This window comes from Chrysemys picta, chromosome 3 (genome assembly GCF_011386835.1).
Source record: "Chrysemys picta bellii isolate R12L10 chromosome 3, ASM1138683v2, whole genome shotgun sequence".
NCBI lineage: Eukaryota > Metazoa > Chordata > Testudines > Emydidae > Chrysemys > Chrysemys picta.
Genome location: NC_088793.1, coordinates 57140610 through 57162722, shown reverse-complemented (window position 1 = coordinate 57162722; position 22113 = coordinate 57140610). Strand labels below are relative to the sequence as shown.

Here is a 22113-nt window from a genome sequence, read left to right as displayed (position 1 = left end):
GAGGAGTGTTGAGTGTAATCGGAAACTGGAATGGAAGAACTGCTCTGTACAAGGGGCCATTCCCTGCCATTGAAATTTAGGTTTTATTAGGGCCTTCGGGTTTACAAATGAAAACACAATATGTTCCAAAGTACCCAACATCCTAGTTTTAGAAATGTAATAAAATAGCAGCTACTGCTCTTTACTCAATGAGGTATTAGACAAAAATAACTCTACACCTTCAGTCACCTTCCAGAATAACTTTCAAAATGAATGAAAGGGACAATTGTCCAACAGTGAGTCCTCTTCACTACAAAGAAAGTAGAGAAGCACCCATTGCTTAAGTTATTTAAAATTAGACTGGAAACACTGAAGAATCTACCATAGTGGATAATTCTTTAATGAGGTAAACATATACATAAGGACACAAGAGCAAAGTATCCCACTGTGTAGGAAACCTAGGAAATATGGCAAGAGACCACCCTGGCTTAACCAGGAGTTCTTCAATGATCTGAAACTCAAGAGTCCTACAAAATGTGGAAACTAGGCCAAATTATAAAGGATGAATATGAACAAATAACACAAGTATGAAGGGACAAAATCAGAAAGGCCAAGGCACAAAATGAGCTTAAACTAGCAAGAGACATAAAGGGTAACAAGAAAACAATACACAAATACATTAGAAGCAAGAGGAAGACCAAAGAGAGGGTAGGTCTGTTACTCAATGAGGGGGGAAAACAATAACAGAAAATTTGGAAATGGCAAAATGATTTTTTTTGTTTTGTGTCAGTTTTCACCAAAAAGGTTAGCAGTGATTGCACATCTAACACAGCCATTGCCAGTGAAAATGGGGTTGAATATGAAGCTAAAATAGGGAAATAAGTTAAAAATTACTTAGATGTCTTCAAGTCACCAGGGCCTGGTGAAATGCATCCTAGAATACTCAGAGTTGACTGAGGAGATATCAGAGCCATTAGCGATTATCTTTGAAAAGTCATGGAAGACTGGAAAAGGGCAAATATAGTGCCCATCTATAAAAAGGGGGTGGGGGAGGACAACCTGGGAAATTACAGACCAGTCAGCCTAACTTCAGTACCCAGAAAGATAATGGACCAAATAATTAAGCAATCAATTTGCAAACACCTAGAAGATAAGGTGATAAATTAATGGAGATATCCTATCTCCTAGACCTGGAAGGGACCTTGAAAGGTCATCGAGTCCAGCCCCCTGCCTTCACTAGCAGGACCAAGTACTGATTTTTGCCCCAGATCCCTAAGTGGCCCCCTCAAGGATTGAACTCACAACCCTGGGTTTAGCAGGCCAATGCTCAAACCACTGAGCTATCATTCAACATGAATTTGTCAAGAACAAATCATGTCAAACCAACCGGAAAGCTGTCTTCAACAGGGTAACAAGCCTTGTGGATGGTGGGGGAAGGGAAGGAGTGGTAGATGTGGTATATCTTGACCTTAATAAGACTTTTGATACTATTTCTCAACCTTCTCAAAAAACAAACTAGGGAAATACAACCTAGATGGGGCTACTATAAAGTGACTGCATAACTGGCTGAAAAACTATTCCCAGAGAGTAGTTATCAGGGGTTCACAGTCAAGCCAGAAGGGCATATTGAGTGGAGTCCCACAGAGATCAGTTCTGGGTCCAGTTCTGGTCAATATTTTCATAAATGATTTAGATAATGGCATAGAGAGTACACTTATAAAGTTTGCTGATGACGCCAAGCTGGAAGAGGTTGCAAGTGCTTTGGAGGATAGAATTAAAATTAAAAACAATCAGGACAAACTGAAGAAATGATTTGAAGTAAATAGGATGAAATTCAATAAGGACAAATCTAAAGTACTCCACTTAGGAAGCAGCAATCAGCTGCGCACATGCAAAATGGGAAATGACTGCCTAGGAAGGAGTACTGCAGAAAGGGACCGAGGGGTTACAGTAGATCACAAGCTAAATATGAGTCAACAGTGTAACACTTGCAAAAAAGAGCAATCATCATTCTGGGATGTATTAGCAGGAGTGTTGTAAATAAAACATGAGCAGTAAGTCTTTCGTTCTACTCTGCACTGATTAGGCCTCAATTGGAGTATTGTGTCCAGTTCTGGGTGCCACGTTTCAGGAAAGATGTGGACAAATTGAAGAAAGTCCAGAGAAGAGCAACAAAAATGATTAAAGGTCTAGAAAACATAACCGATGAGGGAAGATTGAAAAAATTAAGTTCATTTAGTTTGGAGAAGAGAAGACTGAGCGGGGACATAAGTTTTCAAGTACATGAAAGGTTGTTACAAGGAAGAGGGAGAACAATTGTTCTCCTTAACCTCTGAGGATAGGACAAGAAGCAATGGGCTTAAATTGCAGCAAGGGTGGCTTAGGTTGGACATTAGTAAAAACTTCCTAACTGTCAGGGTGGTTAAGCACTGAAATAAATTACCTAGGGAAGTTGTGGAATCTCCATCATTGGAGATTTTTAAGAGCAGGTTAGACAAACACCAGTTAGGGATGGTCTAGATAATGCTTGGTCCTGCCATGAGTGCAGGGGACTGGACTAGATGACCGCACAATGTCCCTTCCAGTCCTATGATTCTATGTCTTTTCTATCTCTAACATCTATGATTCTAATACAGAAATCAAAGGCTAGATTTTGGAGTAATGGACATAACAGTAGAGCAGGGGTTCCCAAATTTGGTTCACAGCTTGTTCAGGGTAAGCCCCTGGCAGGCCGCGAGACACTTCGTTTGCCTCAGCGTCTGTAGGTATGGCTGCTTGCAGCTCCCAGTGGCCGCAGTTCGCCGTTCTCTGTCAATGGGAGCTTCAAGAAGCGCTGGCCTGGCCCACACCACTTCCCACAGCTCCCATTGGCCGGGAATGGTGAATCGTGGCCAATAGGAGCTGCGAGTGACCATACCTGCGGACCCTGAGGCAAACAAAGCATCTTGCGGCCTGCTAGGGGCTTACCCTGACCAAGCTGTGAACCAAACTTGGGAACCTATGCAGTAGAGGAAATCCAGAAAAAACTCCCCATCTGTTTGAGAGAGATGTTGAGCATCCACCTCCATCTCACCTCATGAAATGCTCTCTTGATAAGCTCTGTCAGTTTGGGATGGGAAAAACTGTGTCTGGGAGGAGGTGGTCTGTTTTACCCATGTCACCACTTCCTAGCAAACATGTTTAGCAATGCCCACAGGAACTAAGGTGATCATATCAACCTTAATTCTCATGTGGTCCTGTTCTTCACTGCCATATCTTCTTGGGGATGACACTGAGGTGTGGAAAGATGTAAGTATCAGTACTCTAGGTGGGATCATGCTGGCAGGAGAAATAGAGGGCAGCCTTCCACAGATGGCCTGAGAGCCATATGATTTCTCTGAAAATCTTGAGATACAAGATTGGAAAGTCATGCCTTATACCCACTTTGCGGACAAGTGAACTCCACTCCAACCCAACAGGATGATCTCTTTGAAACTCCGTGAGAGTTTTCTGAATTTCTTTTGCCCTCCTGCAGGTTTTTCCATGGGAGGACATATTACCCAAAGACTGAAGCCATATATGTTTATATACATTTATTTTAGAGTTTCATATGTACAAAGTCCAATATACAACATGTAAAAATTGGCCAAACAAGTTACTGCTCTGAGACATTACAATCTAATGGCACAACCAAATCAAATACAGAACAAGTGGTATATGCAGTCTTTATAGCCAATACCTTTCATGGAACTGACAAGCTTCTAGGAGGCTTTTTTAAAAGAGGAGCCAGAATGTGCTTGGTGAAAGTTAAATAAAAGGAGGACACTCAGGTGTGTCATGGAAAGAAAAAAAAAAGTCAAGAGTTTCAGGAGTGGGCAAAGGAGGCATCAAACAGGAAACTTGTGAAGAACATAGAGGGTGAATAGGGGCATAAAAAGAGATTAGGAAGATGTTGATTTGTGCAAAGCCTTAAAAATGAAGTTGAGTCACCTAAACTTGAAGCAGAGAAGAGTGGAAATTTATGAAGGAATTTGCAACAGACAATCCATGATTAAAATAGCAGGCAAGGGAAAGGATCTTGGTTGTAGTGTATGGGTTAGATACAAAGCAAGGAGGTGGTTACAGTAAATAAAGTGACAGATGACAGATGTGGACTACACTTTTAGCAGTCAGAATGGAAAGGGAATGCTGGATTTTAAAAATGGTATAGAAGTAGCGGTGAATCTTTTAAATTAATCTGAAAACTCACACATTTGTATGCGGTGCTATTCTAACAACGTCACTACCAGGATATCAGAGACAAAGTGCATAATGTCTTTTATTGGACCAACTTTTGTTGGTGAGAGAGACAAGCTTACACAAAGTTCTTTAGGTGACAAGCTCAAAAGCTTGTCTCTCTCACCAACAAAAATTGGTCCAATAAAAGATATTAGCTCACCCACCTTGTCTTTCTAACTCTCATATTGTAAATCTCATACAGAGCAGAAAATCTATAATTTTAATATTTTTAACTGGGTAGGGGTTATGTATGGGAATTGCGGTGTATAAGTTTCATGGGCTAACATGGAAGAATCTGTATGAGTTTTGTTAAATATCTTGAATGAATCATCAAAATGTGTCTGGATTTCTTGCATTATAGTTACTAATGACACATAGTAATTGTTAAAATTTTCAGCTGATCATACCCTAATCAACATTTTTGACAAGTAATTGGAGATAAGAGTTATTAAACCTTAGAGGAGAGAAAAGAAATGTGTTCGGCAATGATGAAAGTATGTGACTAACAGTGTAATCTAGTTAAACAATTTGTAGTTTCAGTAGGTATCAAGTGAAGTGTGTTAGATTTCATACAACTCCCCCATTATAAGCTGCTCACTACAGGATAAAGAGTAAAATCTTCTAATGTGACTATGAAGATAAATCAATACAAATGTTTTTTGTAACAGGTGTTTAAAAATGTTTACAGAAACACAGCAGATGTCTGCTTACTAGATTTAATGGTTCAAATTAATTACATTAGAACATGTTTTGAACAAAAACAAAGTACTAATCATAACCTCAGTCAGTTATGAAAAGCAGCTGAAGTGGACGAGTGAAGATACTTAAAGACATTATTAATATTACTTACTTCCTGAGGCAACTTACAGCCCATGCCAAAAACACAGTACAACAAAAATATTATACAAGTGTATTTTAAGTATATAAAAGTTAGTACAGAGTGTGTCTGATGGGTTTTGAAACATGAGATAGGACAGGATCTCCATAAACTCTTTGTTCTGCTGAAGTGGATTCCATGCATGATGACCTCCCATTATTAGCACAAATAATAAATGTATCAGCCTCACTGAAGTATGGAACTGCTTCTTCATGAGAACTTCACAGATTAATTCAATAAAAAAAAAGTATGTACAAAACTCATATTATAGATTTTATTTTTCTTATTATGAAGCAGTGAGATTCTTAGTTGAATCCAATTCTAACATGTAATTTCTGCAAGACAGCAGGTAAGCTATATGTGGAGTTTAGGGAGACAAGTCAAAAGTACACAAATCTAAATCAGGGATGTAGAACCATCTCTCATGGCGATGTGTGCACAGATCACTTCCCCATCTTTGGAATGTGTGTTTTTATATTTAACTAAATAATAATAAACCTTTCTAGGACTTAGCTGTCATGGGCATTACTTAGTTGTTCAGTTTGGCAATAATAAATTTCTAAACAAAAATGTATGTTGATTCTGTAAATGGGATTATTCAAATACCATAGAACCAGATCTGCTCTCATTTACATGATAGGGAATAACAGAGCAGAATTTGGCCCTTTCTTTGTATTTTCCTTTACAGGTGGATCAATGATGTCTACTACCATGTGCTGATGTTGAACTGCATGCACAGTTCTCATTGGTATGAATGGAAGTCTTGACTTGGATAGAAGGCAGTATATATGGCCCTGCCTCTTGCAAGGATCGATGGTAGAATGGCATTAATTAGCACAATTAGTACCAGTAATTTACTAGCATGATTAAAAGGTGACCAGTAATGTCTACCGTAATTTTGAAGCAACAAAAGGCTGCTGCATATTGGAGGGAGCAAAGAGCCTTCCCTGGACTTGCATGGAATGCTAAGAACCACAGTCACTGTGCTCAAACAACCACAGTTACGTTGGATGGCAGAAAGATAAGATCAATGCTCATAAAATCAGGGTTCTATTATAGGTCACATTTACTTTCTTCACTATAGTACCACAAATTTAATGAGGAAATTTGATCAATATTTCTTTAAAATATCCATGTGGGATTAATTTAATCTAAATGGGACCTGACCCTGCATTCAAAACTCACTGAAGTATATGGAAGTTCCATATGCAGAGCAGCTGCAGGATTAGGCCCTATACTGCTCCTACTGAAATCAATAGGTGTTTTGCAGACTCCAGTTCTATCACTGGTTACTCTGTCACCACTCCACTGACTTCAGTAAGTATCAAAGCAGAATTTAGCCCTAACTGTATATATCAGACTATATCAAAATATGGCCTACTATATTTTTAAAATATATCACTGAAGCAAACAAAAATATAATTTTCTCTATGGGTGTGGTAATTTCTACACCTTTTTCAGATAGTGGAGCTTTAAATCTATTTTAATTTATTTTCAACAGAGACCACCATTTCACTAAGAAATGGACAGAACTATTTCATAAAAGTTCATAGTTTATGAATCTAGCACTTTTACTAGACAAGGGTTTATTTTCTAAGTGAAAAAATGCATAATTTAAACTCCTGAAAGAGAGTCATTTGAAATGTCTCTTTACATTGAAGTGCACTAGTAATAGAAGGGAACAGGGAACTATTCTGACATCATTCTTCTAATGCAAGACATATAAATCATTTCCATGTCAACTGAGCAGACTGCAGGTTTTTACAAAACACAAATCTTCTCTGAGACCAAAACATAACTCTTTCCTCAGGCCCTAAGCACCAGCTCTCTTGTATTACTGCGCAGAGGAGATAAAAATAAAAATAGCTTGAAACTATAGAAATATCGTCTGCTTCTCTGGACAAGATTACCTTGACAGAATCTTCCCTCCCATTTAAACAATATTTAAAAACCAGGAGCATTTCCAAATCCTGCTATGAGAGTTAAATATAATCCCATGACTACATCTAGCCCAAAAGAAATGGATAGGTTAATATTTTTCATGAACACTAATAACCTCCATTTAAATGGCAGAAATGGTTAAATCCAGGTTCCTGTTACTGGAGACATATTTTTTTAAATAATGAAAATATAAAATCACTTCCAGGTTGTATATTTGTTTATTAATCAGTCTGCTCTCACCTGCAGTTTTTAATTGTAAGAGGCAGAATAACACTGGATGAAACATTTATGAAGAGGATTTCCCTTGTAGGGCCTGAATCTGCACATCCTTTTTCACACTAATAGTCCTATTTTGGGCTGTAGGGAAGGACCAGTTGCATAGAAAATGTCTGTAGAATCAGCCCACTGGGTATGAAGAGCATTACTTCAAACAGCTAACATTAAACACTCAAGGATATAGTATATTACATCTTCAGTTAATTAACTATTCAATAATTAAGGTTTTAAATACAATGGGTATATTGAAACTTTGTGTTATAAAATAATTTACAGTTTTATTCCTATGTGAACATAAGAACGGCCATACTGGGTCAGACGAAAGGTCCATCTAGCCCAGTATCCTGTCTACTGACAGTGGCCAATGCCAGGTGCCCCAGAGGGAGTGAACCTAACAGGTTATGATCAAGTGATCTCTCTCCTGCCATCCATCTCCATCCTCTGACAAACAGAGTCTAGGGACACCATTCCTTACCCATCCTGGCTAATAGCTATTAATGGACTTAACCTCCATTAATTTATCCAGTTCTCTTTTAAACGCTGTTATAGTCCTAGCCTTCACAACCTCCTCAGGCAAGGAGTTCCAGAAGTTGACTGTGCCTATGTGTGACCATTACATAACCTGCTACATCAAAGCTGAATAGTCTGTTGTTGGTGTGGCATGTTTACTGAATCTGAAAGTGACCACAGAACTTGCCCAGGCCTGAATTTGCAATTTCCTCATGCTGACTGCTCTGCAGAGTATCTGTGTATGAATTTCCCTTGAGCTTGATTTAACTAAGCATCCAAAGCCCGAAGAGTCAGCATTCCAAATATCTGTTTAGCGAGCAAGTCTTAGGTACGTTTGCTTGTGACTGACTTAACCTTTGGCTTCTGTGTAAACACTTGGTGCCATCTGGATGAGTATTTTATAACTCCCAAAAGGGATAGGTCCACAAGAACGTACAGACGGACACTCATTTTCCTGGGGAACTAAAAGCAGCAGATCAAGTGTCAAGAGGAATAGTTTTCATATACTTTACAAGAGAGATCGCTGCACTACCTTCCTTCACCTGTCACTCTTCTGACATGACATGCCCAGGCTTAAGCTGTGGATGCCAGAGAGGAAGAGAGGAGCTTAGCCAACTGTGACATTTCAGAGACCAGTCTCTCCCTTCCTAAGCCTAAATTCTGTATTTAAACACTGTGACCCCTGCTTTTTATTCCCTGGAGGGTCTCTAGAGATTTATTAATTTTTAGGACTTAAAAACAAAAAACAAAATAATATATTCATGTATAAGCCAGCTTCAGTAAATTACATAATGTTAAGGGTGTAAAAATATAACTACAGTGAGAAGATTCAAAGTTCATTCCTATTATAAATTTTAAAAAGTATTTAAAAAGGAATAATGATGAACCTTTAACACTTGTATAGTACTTTAGAAAGGTAAAGCACTATACAAACTACACACAGTGGCAGAAATGAAGTACGACTATGAGCCCTAACTTTGGATTCCCTGCAACAAATTACCATAATCAAGGACTCAATGTAAAGGATATTCCACGAGCAGATGTATGAATGACTGACTTCAGGAAAACATAACATCTTGAATTGAAGATCTTTTTAAAAAATGCTTTAAAATGTAGTGATAAGAGCCATTCAAGTTTATTGTGTAATAATGTATGATTCAAATGCATATACTTAAATTCTGCAAGAGATCCTAGAAACCCTCCCTGAACAAAACTCCTTTTGGCTTCACTTCAACAGAAGTTCCATGCATAGATGCTTTTAAATTTATCTTTGTCTCTCCTTCTCGGCTTCGGTTGTATTATATTTCTAATTCAGTTTCTTTTTTTCTAAAAATTTTAAGCCTGGTGAAATTACATTAAAAACAACAAAATATATAACATGTTGTGGAACTTTATACTTACATATTATCTTTGCAACACTCAAACAAACACACTGCTTTAGGGCCTGACCCAAACCCCTAGACTTTAGTGGGCTACAATCAGACCTTTATTTAACTGTGTGACACATGCATTCCCTCTTGAATTCTTTGCTTCTTTTCTATGCCTAAAGTTTTGGTGCTGGTGGTGGTTTTTGGAGGGCGGTGAAGAGATTTTATGAAAGGTTTTCAGACTTGTATTATTAACTGGACAGATTATCCAAACCATTATGATCTCTCAGAGCAATGCATATTTTGACTCATGTCAATATACAATATAACTGACTAAATTTTTGAGGAGCTTTAGAAGAAGTATTTCCCTTGTTAAAATATGTTGGTATGTGTTTTATCTATCTGTTAAGACTTATTGAGTAATTATGTATTTTGGCACAGATACTAATTCTGATCATGCATTATTTACAAGACATGCTGTATTGGCTCTTATGGTTACCTCTGTCATCTATGCATAGTTAAACACTTGTTGAAAAAAATGTGGATTTTCCCTCAAAATACAGAGGCTCCACTATCCCCTGCATCCTAATTCTGCTCAGGGTTGGGGGAGGGAGGAGAGACAGGAGCTACTTACAGCTCCCTGTTTCTATCCTGCCATATCCCTGGCATGAATTAGAGCAACACGGGGTTTGCTTTAGCAGCTCATGCTAGGGCTGGGACAGCACAGAATATGGGAGCCTAGGGCCTGCTTTAACGTATACCACTGGTGTGTGGTCTCCAAGAAACCTCATGCAGTGGAGGATGAGCCCTGTAAAACAGAGCTCTGCCACACCAGTGTCACCCCCCACACTCCCGGAGCACTTCCTTTACACTGGGGTGGAGAGTGGCTGACATAGGAAATGATCTGCCAGCTTTACACCTGCAAGGAGTTCTCTGCTTGAAAGTTAAAGCCAGAATCCAGCCTCTTTGGATCTTGGATCACATGAATAGCACAAAAAAGGCTAGTGCCAAATCTGGTCCAGAATCTGTTTGCCTCTCAAAATTTCAGCATAAAAGTGAAGTTTATTTTAGTTATGCCCCCAAATGATCCAAGAATAATTTATTTTATATTTCCGTATCACCAAAATAACCAAACAAACCATTTTCTTAGTAGGAAAAATCAGAAATGGCTCCAAGTAATGCCAAGCTTCAGCCCAAAATATTATTTTGTGATGAGTTTTTACCCCTTGAATTTAAGAAGGTTTATAACTGAAACACTGGCACCTCAGTCTTTGCTACAGCAATCTGAATAGTATTGCTATCAGGCCCAATTCAGTGTTATTTGAACCTCGGGTGTTATCTGACCTACTATTGATTTATGGCAGAATGAGCAATCTTTCGTCTGAGGTTATGTATTCTAAAGTTATGGCTACATAAAAATCACACAAAATGAAGCATAAGATTTAGAGACTGAATAGGATTTTCCTCTAATCACTGTCCCTGACCTCATTTGTCTTTTTGTAGAATTTGCCACCTGAAACCCATGACATTTTGCAGTGGTAGAGCAATAGTTTTCCTGCTGGGCTATCTATTCAAGCAGTGTTGTAATCTGTCTTCAAGTTGCTGTGGTGATCCAACCTCACCCTTGCCTCATCTTTCAGTTAACTACTACTGTACATGGAAATTCTTCAGATGGTACTAGCACTTCTCTGAGTGCTTCATCAGTTTCTGCAGAATTAAAGCTGTTTTACTGTGCCTGAATCATTTGGACTGGAACACTCTAGCATCTTCCATCAAAGAACAAATCTCAAATAATTAGATGTTTGTTTTATAAATGCGAATGATTTAAGCTACAATAAGGTTAAGCCCAAGCAGTTCAAAAGTGACGTCTGATTTTGAATGTCCAACTTGATACATCTTGGACCTAATTTTCAGAGAAGCTGAGCACTCAAAACTCCAGCTGAAGTAAATGGGAGCTGGGGGTGATCAGCACATCTAAAATTTAGGTTCAAGATATCTCTAATTGCTTGATTAAATTTATGGTCTCTTTTTAGCGTGAGAGAGGCACAAAAGGACCATACCTGGGCCATGGAGCACAATGAATATAGATCTCCTTAACTCTCCTTCCTGTGTCTTAAGCTCAAAATCATCATCTCTACTTCTGATCTAATGGTCCCTTCAGGCCTTAAAATCTAGAAATCTGTATGAAGTGTAAACTACTCCCATTCATCTGTGAGACTCAGGCTCTCCAAGTTAGAATATCAAATTTGTCAACTATTTCACTGTTAATCATTTTCAGAAAAAACATTCATCCTCTCTGTGACAGTGACCAGAGTTTGGGTGTGTGAACAGGGCATTAGCATAGAAGTACCACTTTTTTCCTTCTAACTGAAGCCTATATATAAAATCTTTTTTATGCTGGACAAAGTGCAAAGGTCCTCACTTCTTTGTTCTCGCCTTTCATGCTTCTTCCCTCAAAAATTGTATTTCAGTATGGATGCATAGGCCCCAATTTCTGACACTTTCCCACATATCCTGCCTTAAAAATGCCAGAACAATATGAAAAAAGTTCAGCGGTGCTGAGTCAGATTGGGTTATATTTATATCAAGTTATTAACTCCATTTTGTATGATGTAATGAACAGATGTCTAAACTTGATTGAGAGCAGCTTACCATATTGCACTCCAGATTAAAAAACTGGTCAGCAAGAGTCATCAAGATTGCAATCTGGGGCTACCGACAGAGACTTTTAACTACTGGCCCACCCCCATGGGCAATGGCGGCTGGCAAGTGGAGCATGAAAAATGGAGAAGGGGTTGGAGAATCCCAGTGGAGCAGATGACAAAGAGACAGACTCTATTTAAGAGCAAGGAGCAGCCCATCATCAGAGGTAAGAAGGGCATGCAGGAGAGAGTGGACAAGGGGGAATCTGCCCAGCCTGAAATGTTGACAAACCTCACTCATAGAAAGGGTGAGCTCAGTCTAGGGGAGAGTGCCTCTCAGGACTAGTCTGTGCCCTAAGGACTAGTGACTAGACTCTGTCAAGATCCAGTTGTCTTAGAAGCACATGGGACTCAGTGAATGAGTCCACTTTCAACTGACTGGTGACTATACAGAGGAGTAAGAGGCCAGGTTGTACCAGGTGTAACAGGCATCTACTATAATGTAAAGTGTAATTGATTGTTAATGAAGAAAAGCAAATTTCAAAGCTTTCAGTCATTCAATTCAGAAAAAAATGCAAAATTCCACCAGCAACATGTAATGCCCAGCCTGCACCCAACAAATCATCACTGATGCTAATGAAATCACCAACTTCAGCCCAGTCTCCATTCTTTCCTTCACAGACAAGACTATTGAATAGACAGTAGCAAACAAACAAGCAAATCACTGATATTTTAGACCCCAATCAGACTTTGGATCAGTTTACTGAGACACTGCAGGTTGAAAATATGGGAGATTGCCTTATGGGGATGGACACAGGTGACACATCCATGTTAATGCTAAGTGATCCATCAGTTGCATGAGCAACAAGGTGCTGTCATCTTCCAAAATCTTGCAGTGGAAGGACTTCCATTAGGATGCCTATTCTGCTTGTCTACAGGGAATTAGTAGGGGGTAACGTGTTGGAAAACATTGACCCTTTCCTTCAGCTTATGCTTTTCACAGCATATTACTAATGAGGTTACAACCACCCAAGTTTTTATCACAAATACGGGGCCTGATTTTGCTTGTATATTCAAGATCTGCAGGACAATAATTAGCCTAGATATCTCCAGCTAGGTGTTCGGTTTGTCATCAGGTCATGGGAGGTGGTGTTGGTTGCATCTCCATGACTGCAAGAGATCGGGAGGTTTCCTACTCCAAAATTGGATCTGATAGACTCTACCTATCTACTATGAAAATTCCAAGGTGCAGCAGAGATATAGTAGATTTTAGTACATAGATCCCTGCTGCACCTCAGAAGGCCTTGCTGAGCTGAATGAGGTCCTCTCTGCTGTGGAGATGCTGAGAATGAAATCACCCAGAACAATCAATGTCAGTATGGATGATGGCTCTTCTGGGTTAGCTCAGGAGCTCATGAAAACCATGGTGCTATCTCAGATGGCTGGCTGACTCAATGCAAACAGCTGGTCACACTCTGGATCTCATGTTTGGACTGAGAATTAAGGTGGAAAATATGGAGCTTACACTTTTACCTGTGTTTTCATCATGATATCTACATTATCTTGATCAGTGGAATGTGTGTGTGTGAGTGAGTGTAAGTGTAGAGAGAGAACAGGAACAAACGTGATTATTCCTGGTTGTCTTCACTCAGATAACATCAATAACCTTGCCGTGAGGAGTTTTCATTTTACTTTGGGAGTAATGTTATTTTATTCAAACTGAACTTTCAGTTCCATAGAATAAAAGCCTTTTCTGGAAAGTTTTGGCCAGCATCAGTCAATGCGGTTCTGTAGATGCTCAGGGAGCTTCAAGCTATCACAATGCAAATTGGATCCATTTTCTTTCTGGCTAATAAAATCTAACAGAAAGACATTTGACCTATTAAGTGGAGAGGACTGCCAACATTTCCTTTCTGGGGCACAAGATGCCAGCTTCTCTTAAAGAAGTGTTACATACTCGCTCAAGAAATCATCCCTTGACACTGATTTTGCTAATTATCACCCCATCTCAAATCTTCTTTTTGGAAGCAGGTTACAAGGAATGTAGCAGCACAGGAACTACCAGTAGCACAGGAACTACCAGGAGTCCTGAGACTTCCTTGACCCTGACAGAAGTACAAAAGTGTGAGCTTTTTGGTTTACAATCTCATTCTGGGAATGAATGAAAAATCAATTTCCACACTGTTTTTATATCATTCACTATGTGGTTTTAATAACATGGTTGCAGAAACAAAAAGGGATAAATGGAGTTGCTCAAGAGGTTCTTTTCTCTTTGACAGGACTCAAAGTACATTAGGTGATTGCACATCTACGCTAACAGTGCTCAGGCAATGAACTGCAGGATTTTATTTTTTCTCCCTTCCTGTTCAATGGGTATTTCAGCACATTGGGTAAGACAGCAAGCCACTAATGGCTGCAGTGCCTCAATGCGCTAACAATATTCAGCAGTAGCCAAAAATGGTTTTTATCTTGTACACTTGGAAGAATTTTGCAATCTTTTTGCCTTGCAATGCTTACATTGCTCTGACATCAAACATTACTAGAACGTGTTCTGCATAAAATTACTCAAACTTTCAAACTTTAGGTGGTGCAGAATTATACTATTAGTAGTAGTAGTAGTAGTAGGTTTGCAGTGATCACAAGTGCTATGTTGTCATAAACATACAGCTAAGGGTAGCATAAAATCCCTCTTTACCCTGTAAAGAGTTAATTCCTCTTTTATCTGTAAAGGGTTAAGAAGCTCAGATAACCTGGGTGGCACCTGACCAAAAGGACCAATAAGGGGAGAAAATACTTTCAAATCTGTGCGGGGAAGGTTTTTTGTCTGTGTCTTCCAGAGTCAACAAGGAACCAGGGCAGAGAAAATAAATCTCCCTAAGCCATATCTAAGCTAAGCATCTAATATTGCAGAAATAGTAAGTAATAGCAAAGAAATGCATTAGGTTATCTTTTGTTTTAGCTTGTGAATTTTCCCTGTGCTAAGAGGGAGGTTTATCCCTATTTTTATAACTTTAAAGTTTTGCCTAGAGGGGAAATCCTCTGTGTTTTTCAGTCTTTTGTTATTCTGTAAAGTACTTACCACCCTGATTTTACAGAGGTGATTCTTTTACCTTTTCTTTAAATTAAAATTCTTCTTCTAAGAAGCCGATTGATTTTTCATTGTTCTTAAGATCCAAGGGTTTGGGTCTGTGTTCACCTGTACCAATTGGTGAGGATATTATTCTCAAGCCTTCCCCAGGAAAGGGGGTCTTTCATGCGGGTCCCCACATCTGTACCCCAGAGTTCAGAGAGGGGAAGGAACCCTTGACATGTACGCTTCACAAAAGATAGTTAAATGGTGTTTCTTTCAGTGTTTCACAGACTGCAATGCCTTTCAATTAATTTCCACGTGCAATGTAACCTGGTGATTTTAATCTACAAATTCCTGATTACTTTAAGGAACTTTCCCATATGATGTTGCATTAGCTGAAGCATTTGAGTGACAGTGCCCCTGATTTAAATTGGGAGGTGGGTGCTGGAGGAAGCACTATTAACTTTGGAATTTGCTCTCCCCCTTAGGGTGCCCTGCTAGATGTGACAGAGTGAGGGAAAAGGCTAAGAGGGCAATATGACAGAATTAAATTTTAGACATTTGGACCAACAGTATAGAGTATGGATTTTTATTAATATATTTTATATATGAACAACAAACAACAATACACAGCTCTACATGTCTTTCTCCTCTAGCACAGACAATGCTGTCTTCCAGCGTTCATGGAGTCAGAAAAAAATTAGAACCTGGATAAAAAATAACTCACTCAAATTAAATTCAGGTAAGATGGAGATGATGTAAGTAGGAAGAGAAAAGCATTTTGATGAACTGTAAAAAACTCACTCTGTATCAAGGTCATGTGGCCACCAGTGGTTAAGAAAATGCACAAGCTCAGGGTTCTGTTGTACTCATTGTACCTAGACCCAGTATAGCACCAGTTATCCAAAATGCCTTCCTTCATTTTCAATTGGCAAGAAGACTTCACCCTCTACTCTTGAAACAGGGCTTGGCTATGTGACTTCACCCGTTTGTCATGCCCAGGCTAGACTAATGGAATGTGCTGTACCAAGGATTGAAGGCATAGGCCAAGTAGAAATCCACTCAATAATGATACATTCATGAAACACAAATATCAAGTAATGTCCCATCTTCAAAAATGACTTACTAGCTAGTTTATATAGCTAATAAGGACATTCATAGTGATGTTGGATAGAATTAGAAAGTGATGATTAAGGGCATCAGGCAACCACTCGCTGACGGAGTTTAGGAAGAAACTTCTCTTGTAGAGAGACAATTATTCCATGATTTTCCACTACAGGGTTTCTCACAGTTACCTCTGAAACATATGATATTAGCCACTATTGCAGAATGGATACTGAACAAGATGGACCTCTCGTCTAATCCTGTATGGGTACTCCTATGTTCCTAAACATGATAGGCCAAAAAGCTACCTATCAGAGTATCCAGTTATACTAGTAAAGAATAAAAAAGCCCAGACTTTTTGAAGGGCTAGAAGCACTTGAGCTTCAGGCCAAAAGCCAAACTAACTAGCAGCTGTTTGGAAATAGATTTTCAGTATGGGCAGATTATTCTATGACATTTACCTACCTCTGAAGTAGCTTATACTGGCCATTGCTGAAGAAAGAATGCTGGAGTAAATGGACTATTATTCTGATCCACTTTAACCAGGCAATTCCTATGCTCCAGGCTGTGCATTGGCCTGTTCAATTTTGGATCAATTTCAAGGTGCTGGTTCTAATATTTAAATTGTTGCATTGGCTAGGTACTAGCTATTGCAGAGTCCCTCCTGTCCCCTTGCCATAGCAGTTATGAAAGACTGCCCCTAAATACCTCTAACTCAACCCACTCCCTCTTTGACAGTTTGCAGGGAAAAAGGGGAAATAAAGGTTTTGCATCCCTCCTGGAAGATTCACAAATATAAGCTTTGGCAGACCAAGTGAAAGAGCAAGTTCAAAACAGGGAACCTCCAACATAATACATCCTGCCAGCAACTTTCTCTTGTTTTATGTAGAGGAGTTCCAAACGGAATGTCATTCCTGATCTCAGCTGTGCTTCTTAACTCAGACTTTGAGTGTGATTGTCAGAAAGATGAGGCCCAAGAGCTTCGTGTATTTTATGTACATGTAATTGCATACCAACTCTGGTGCAATTATCACTATTATACATGTAAATCCTCCATTTGCACAAGCAAATTTCACAAGCAATTGTTATAGTTGTGTGCACAAAGGCCAATCTTTAACTTTCTGAAAATCAGGCCTTGTATGTCAAGTTTCAATATTTTGAAAACAGAAACACAATATTATGTCACAGAAGCAACAGTATCACAGCCTCAACTAAATAATAAATGCTTAATAAATGAGCTAGCTGATAGAATAATCACATTATCTTTAGACAGCAAATTTCATTTGCATTCTAAGCTTTTACTGAAAATCAGCAGTTTAGTTCTTTCACTGGTAACATGCATGTTACGAGCCAGCAGGTTAAAAAAGGACATTCTCATTGAAGTTGTGTGGGAAACACCTTCAGGATGTTTTGAATATTGCTATTTTCTTTTTTATGTTTATACATTTCCATTTACCTATTCAGTGTCAACTAAGACGTGAGTGCCCCATCTTACAATGAATTACCTGCTGATAAATATGACATTTAGAAAATGCACAGACATCTGGAAACAAGAATGTGGCTCTTTTATTTAACAGGAAAGATGTTTGGATTGCAAATAAAAGCCCCACTTCTTGAGTGTTTTCCTTCCCCCCACTGCTTTTTATTGTTTGTTCCTTTGTTTTCTGGAGTACCTACCGGTAAAGCAGCTTGTCCTGGAGGCCCTTCATCTCCCTACGAGAATCAGGGGGAGAGGGGAGTCAGCAGTTCATTCAGTTACACATTTTTTTACTTTTAAGCACAGTTAGAGGATATCAGAAAGAAACATAAGTAAGTTTGATACCATATTGATCAGCAACATGCTCTCACTTCACAAAAGCTTATGTGAAATATAAAATAGCCTTACCAGACCTGAAGAAGAGCTCTGTATAGCTTGAAAACTTGTCTCTCTCTCCAACAGACGTTGGTCCAATAAAAGACATTACCACACCCACCTTGTCTATGTAAAATGTTATTTCAGTAGTGCCACATATGTGCATGATATTTTACAGCTATACAAAAAGACAAGCCTCTGACCCAGAGAGGTACAATTTTCAGAAACCAATCCTGCAGGTACTTTGCACAAGATTAATTTAATGCACACCAGTTAGCCCACTGAACTCAATGAGATGGCTCATATATATAAAGTCACTCGTGCGTGTAGTGTTTGCAGAGTTAGATCCTCAGGGTCTGAGCATACCCTGAGGTTCATGCGCTAAGCTAGAAAAAGGACAGCAAGGGATGACATAAAAAAATGGGGAGAAGGGCTTGGGGAAAATTGAGGAATACATTAAATACTACATAAAAATATATCTCACGATCATTAATGTACAGATCTTGTTGGTTCCTTTATTAAGATAATTTGTATTTTATATATAGAATTATAAAATACATTGATATATCATATTTAACATTTGAGAGATCAAGAGAAGACAAGAGGATGTGTGCTCTTGAATAGAAGTTAGCAATGGAAGATAGTCACAAGTCATCGCTATGTTTATGAAGATGAAAAGTATGGGGTATAAGAACTTGGTAACAAAATATATATGGAAATTAATATTTCTGTATACAGAACTGACATTGAATAGTGTAAATAAATAAATTAGGCCTGAGGCTACACATTGAACAATATATTAAAATCAATGATTGAGTAACTGCTCATTCAGTGAGCACCTTCTATCCTGCACACTGAAGCAGGGGTCCTGAGGAAAAAACAGTATGTGATCATGTAACTAAATACTGTATACTAATACACACAAGGGGGCCCAACTGAATTTGACAGGCAAACTTAATTCTATTATTTCCTAACTTTTGAGTGCTCATCTTTGCAACCATAATGCTCTTTTAACAGTTTTCTGTGTGTAATATGTCTCCCTCTGTGTGTATTTATATATATATATATATAGAGAGAGAGAGAGAGAGAGAGAATATAATGGCTAAATATTAATGAATTTACACACACAAATACCTTTTCTCCCTTAGGACCAGCCAGACCAGGATCACCAGGATCACCTTTTAAGCCCTGTACAAATAAAAAAAAATGCATATAATGTATATACATTTTAGTCCACAAAAGGTTTTGGGCAAAATTCTCTGTTTGTGTGAATTAGCATCTGCTAATCAAATCACTGTTAAATCACTAATTTTATTAGTATTGAAATAAAGTAAATATTTATTTTGATTTGTTCAAAAACTAAGAGACACCTACTAGAAGTTTTAGGTGCCCTCAACAGATATTTAAATATACAGGGCCGGATTATCTAGACAGCTGTGCTTCATTTGCTCAAATGATGCAAAGGGGGTGGGGATGTCCCCTAGGGCTGGTCTACACTACGAGGTAGGTTGAATTTAGCCTCATTAGGTCGATTTTATAAGCAATGCGGCTACACAACCAACCCCATTCCGTCAGCCTAAAGGGCTCTTAAAATTGACTGCTGTACTCCTCCCCGATGAGGGGAGTAGCTCTAAAATTGACCTTCTTGGGTCGAACTTGGGGTAAAGCAGACGCAGCGTTGTGCAAATCGACGGTATTGGCCTCCAGGAGCTATCCCAGAGTGCTCCAATGTGATTGCTCTGGGACAGCACTTTCAACTCTGATGCCCTAGCCAGGTACACAGGAAAAGCCCCGGGAACTTTTGAATTTCATTTCCTATTTGGTCAGTGTGGCGAGCTCAGCAGCACAGGTGCCCATGGAGTCCCAGAATCGCAAACGAGCTCCAGCATGGAGTGAACGGGAGACACTGGATCTAATTGTTGTATGGGGAGAAGAATCTGTGCAGGCAGAACTCCAATCAAAAAGAAGAAATGCTAATATATATGTAAAAATCGCACAGGGCATGGTGGAGAGAGGCTACACCAGGGACACACAGCACTGCTGCGTTAAAGTTAAGGAGCTCAGGCAAGCCTACTGCGGGTCAGACCCCCATACATGCTGCTTCTATGATCAGCTGCATGCCATTCTGGGGGGGGGGACCCTACCAGTACCCCACCACTGTCCATGGACACCTGCAAGGGGGGAGTCTCACGCAACACAGAGGAGTATTTTGTGGAGGAGGAGGAGAATTTGCAGCAGGCACGTGGAGAATCCATTCTCCCCAGCAGCCAGGACCTTTTCATCAGCCTGGAGCCAATACCCTCCCAAGGTGGGTTCCCGGACCTTGAAGGCAGAGAAGGCACCTCTCTGGTGAGTGCACATTTGTAACTAAACTACAGGGGTTTAAAGCAATTGTGTTTAATATTTGATTTGCCCTGAAGAATTGGGATGCATTCGCGGCCAGTACAGCTACTGGAAAAGTCTGTTAACGTGCCTGGGGATGGAGCGGGAATCCTCCAGGGACATCTCCAGGAAGCTCTCTTGGAGGTACTCTGAAAGCCTTTGCAGAAGGTTTCTGGGGAGGACTGCCTTATTGCATCCTCCACAGTAGGACACTTTACCACACCAAGCCAGTAGCAAGTAGTCTGGAATCATTGCAGCACAAAGCATGGCAGCGAATGGTCCTGGGTTTTGGTCACATTCATGCAACATTCGGTCTTTATCTTTCTATGTCAGCCTCAGGAGAGTGATATCATTCATGGTCACCTAGTTGAAATAGGGGAAGTTTTGTAAGGGAACAGTAATCCCCTCTGTTTGCTGATCCCTGACACATTAGACCCCAGACATGCTGGGCTGTTTGTGCTTGGCTAAAAGGGATCATCCTGGAGAATAGCCACGTGATGGGGGGACAGGTGTGCTGCACATCCACCCAAAAAAACGCAGCCACTCCTTCTAAACGGCAAACCCAATGGCAAATCCCATTGCTTACTATGGGAAAGGAGGACGCTGCAGTTTGAAACCATTCCCACGTGTTATGAAGGTGGAAGATGTCAACTCCACGTACCCTTTGGCTTAGCATGGCTGCCTGGAAACCGAATTCTGTTGCCCAGCTGTGTTTGATGTGTCACTATACTGGCAGGCGCTCAATATAAAAGGCAAAATGCGACCTTGTACCTAAAGCATGTGCTGTCTGCTGTGAATTGCTTGATTCTCTGTGAAAGAGTCTCCTTTTTGTTCTCAGAAATGTATCTTCTTAAATTTTAATCTCCCTTTTTATCCCCCCTGCAGGTGCAGATGTTTCTATGCTCCCCATATCAACTCCATCCCCGAGGTTATTGCAGATTAGAAGGCGAAAAAAATGCACTCGTGATGTTTTCCGAGCTCATGAAGTCCTTCTGCACCGATAGGGCACAGCTAAATGCATGGAGGCATTCGGTGGCAGAGGTCAGGAAAGCATACAGTGAGCATCATCAGAACATGCAGGAGGAGATGCTAAGGCTAATGGGGGAGCAAACGGAGAGGGTGGGGCATCTGGTGGAGCTGCAGGAAAGGCAACTAGAGCACAGACCCCCGCTGCATCCATTGTACAACTGCCTGCCCTCCGTGCCAAGTTCCATATCCTCCTCAGCCAGACCCCCAAGAACGGGAGGGGTGGGGGCGGTGGGGGGGAGAGGCTACGGGCACCCAGCCACTCCACTCCAGAGGATGGCCCAAGCAACAGAAAGCTGCCATTCAAACAGTTTTGATTTGTAGTGTGGCTACAATAAGCAATGTGGCCTTGTCCTTTCCTCCCACCCCACCCAGGCTACCTTGTCAGTGATCTCATTTTTCTTTTTAATAAATAAAGAATGCATGAATTCAAAACAATAGGGACTTTATTTCCTTTGCCAGCTGTGGTCAAAGGGGGGAAGGGGATTGGCTTACAGGGAAGTAAATTCAACAAAGGAGGTGGTTTTGCATCAAGGAGAAACACACACAACTGTCACACCGTGGCCTGGCCAGTCACGAAACTGTTTTTCAAAGCCTCTCTGATGTGCAGAGCGCCTAGCTGTGCTCTTCTAATCGCCCTGGTGTCTGGCTGTTCAAAATTGGCCGCCAGGTGATTTGCCTTAACCTCCCATCCCACCATAAACGTCTCCCCCTTACTCTTACAGATATTATGGATCACACAGCAAGCAGCAATAACAATGGGAATATTGGTTGCGCTGAGGTCTAACCAAGTCAGCAAACAGCGCCAGTGCGCTTTTAAACACCCAAAG

General features: G+C 40.0%; 1 protein-coding gene across 3 annotated transcripts in view; it reads right to left on the bottom strand.

The window, feature by feature from the left end:
* The window catches only part of COL19A1 (collagen type XIX alpha 1 chain), a 323634-nt gene that overhangs the window by 141248 nt on the left and 160273 nt on the right, over window positions 1–22113 (bottom strand). For all 3 annotated transcript variants that reach the window (XM_042848857.2, XM_008178207.4, XM_042848856.2), the window contains exons 14-15: window positions 19010–19063; window positions 17701–17736 (exon numbers count right to left, since the gene is read on the bottom strand). In XM_042848857.2, coding sequence (XP_042704791.2) covers window positions 17701–17736; window positions 19010–19063 — 90 coding nt within the window. The remainder of the gene's footprint in view (window positions 1–17700; window positions 17737–19009; window positions 19064–22113) is intronic.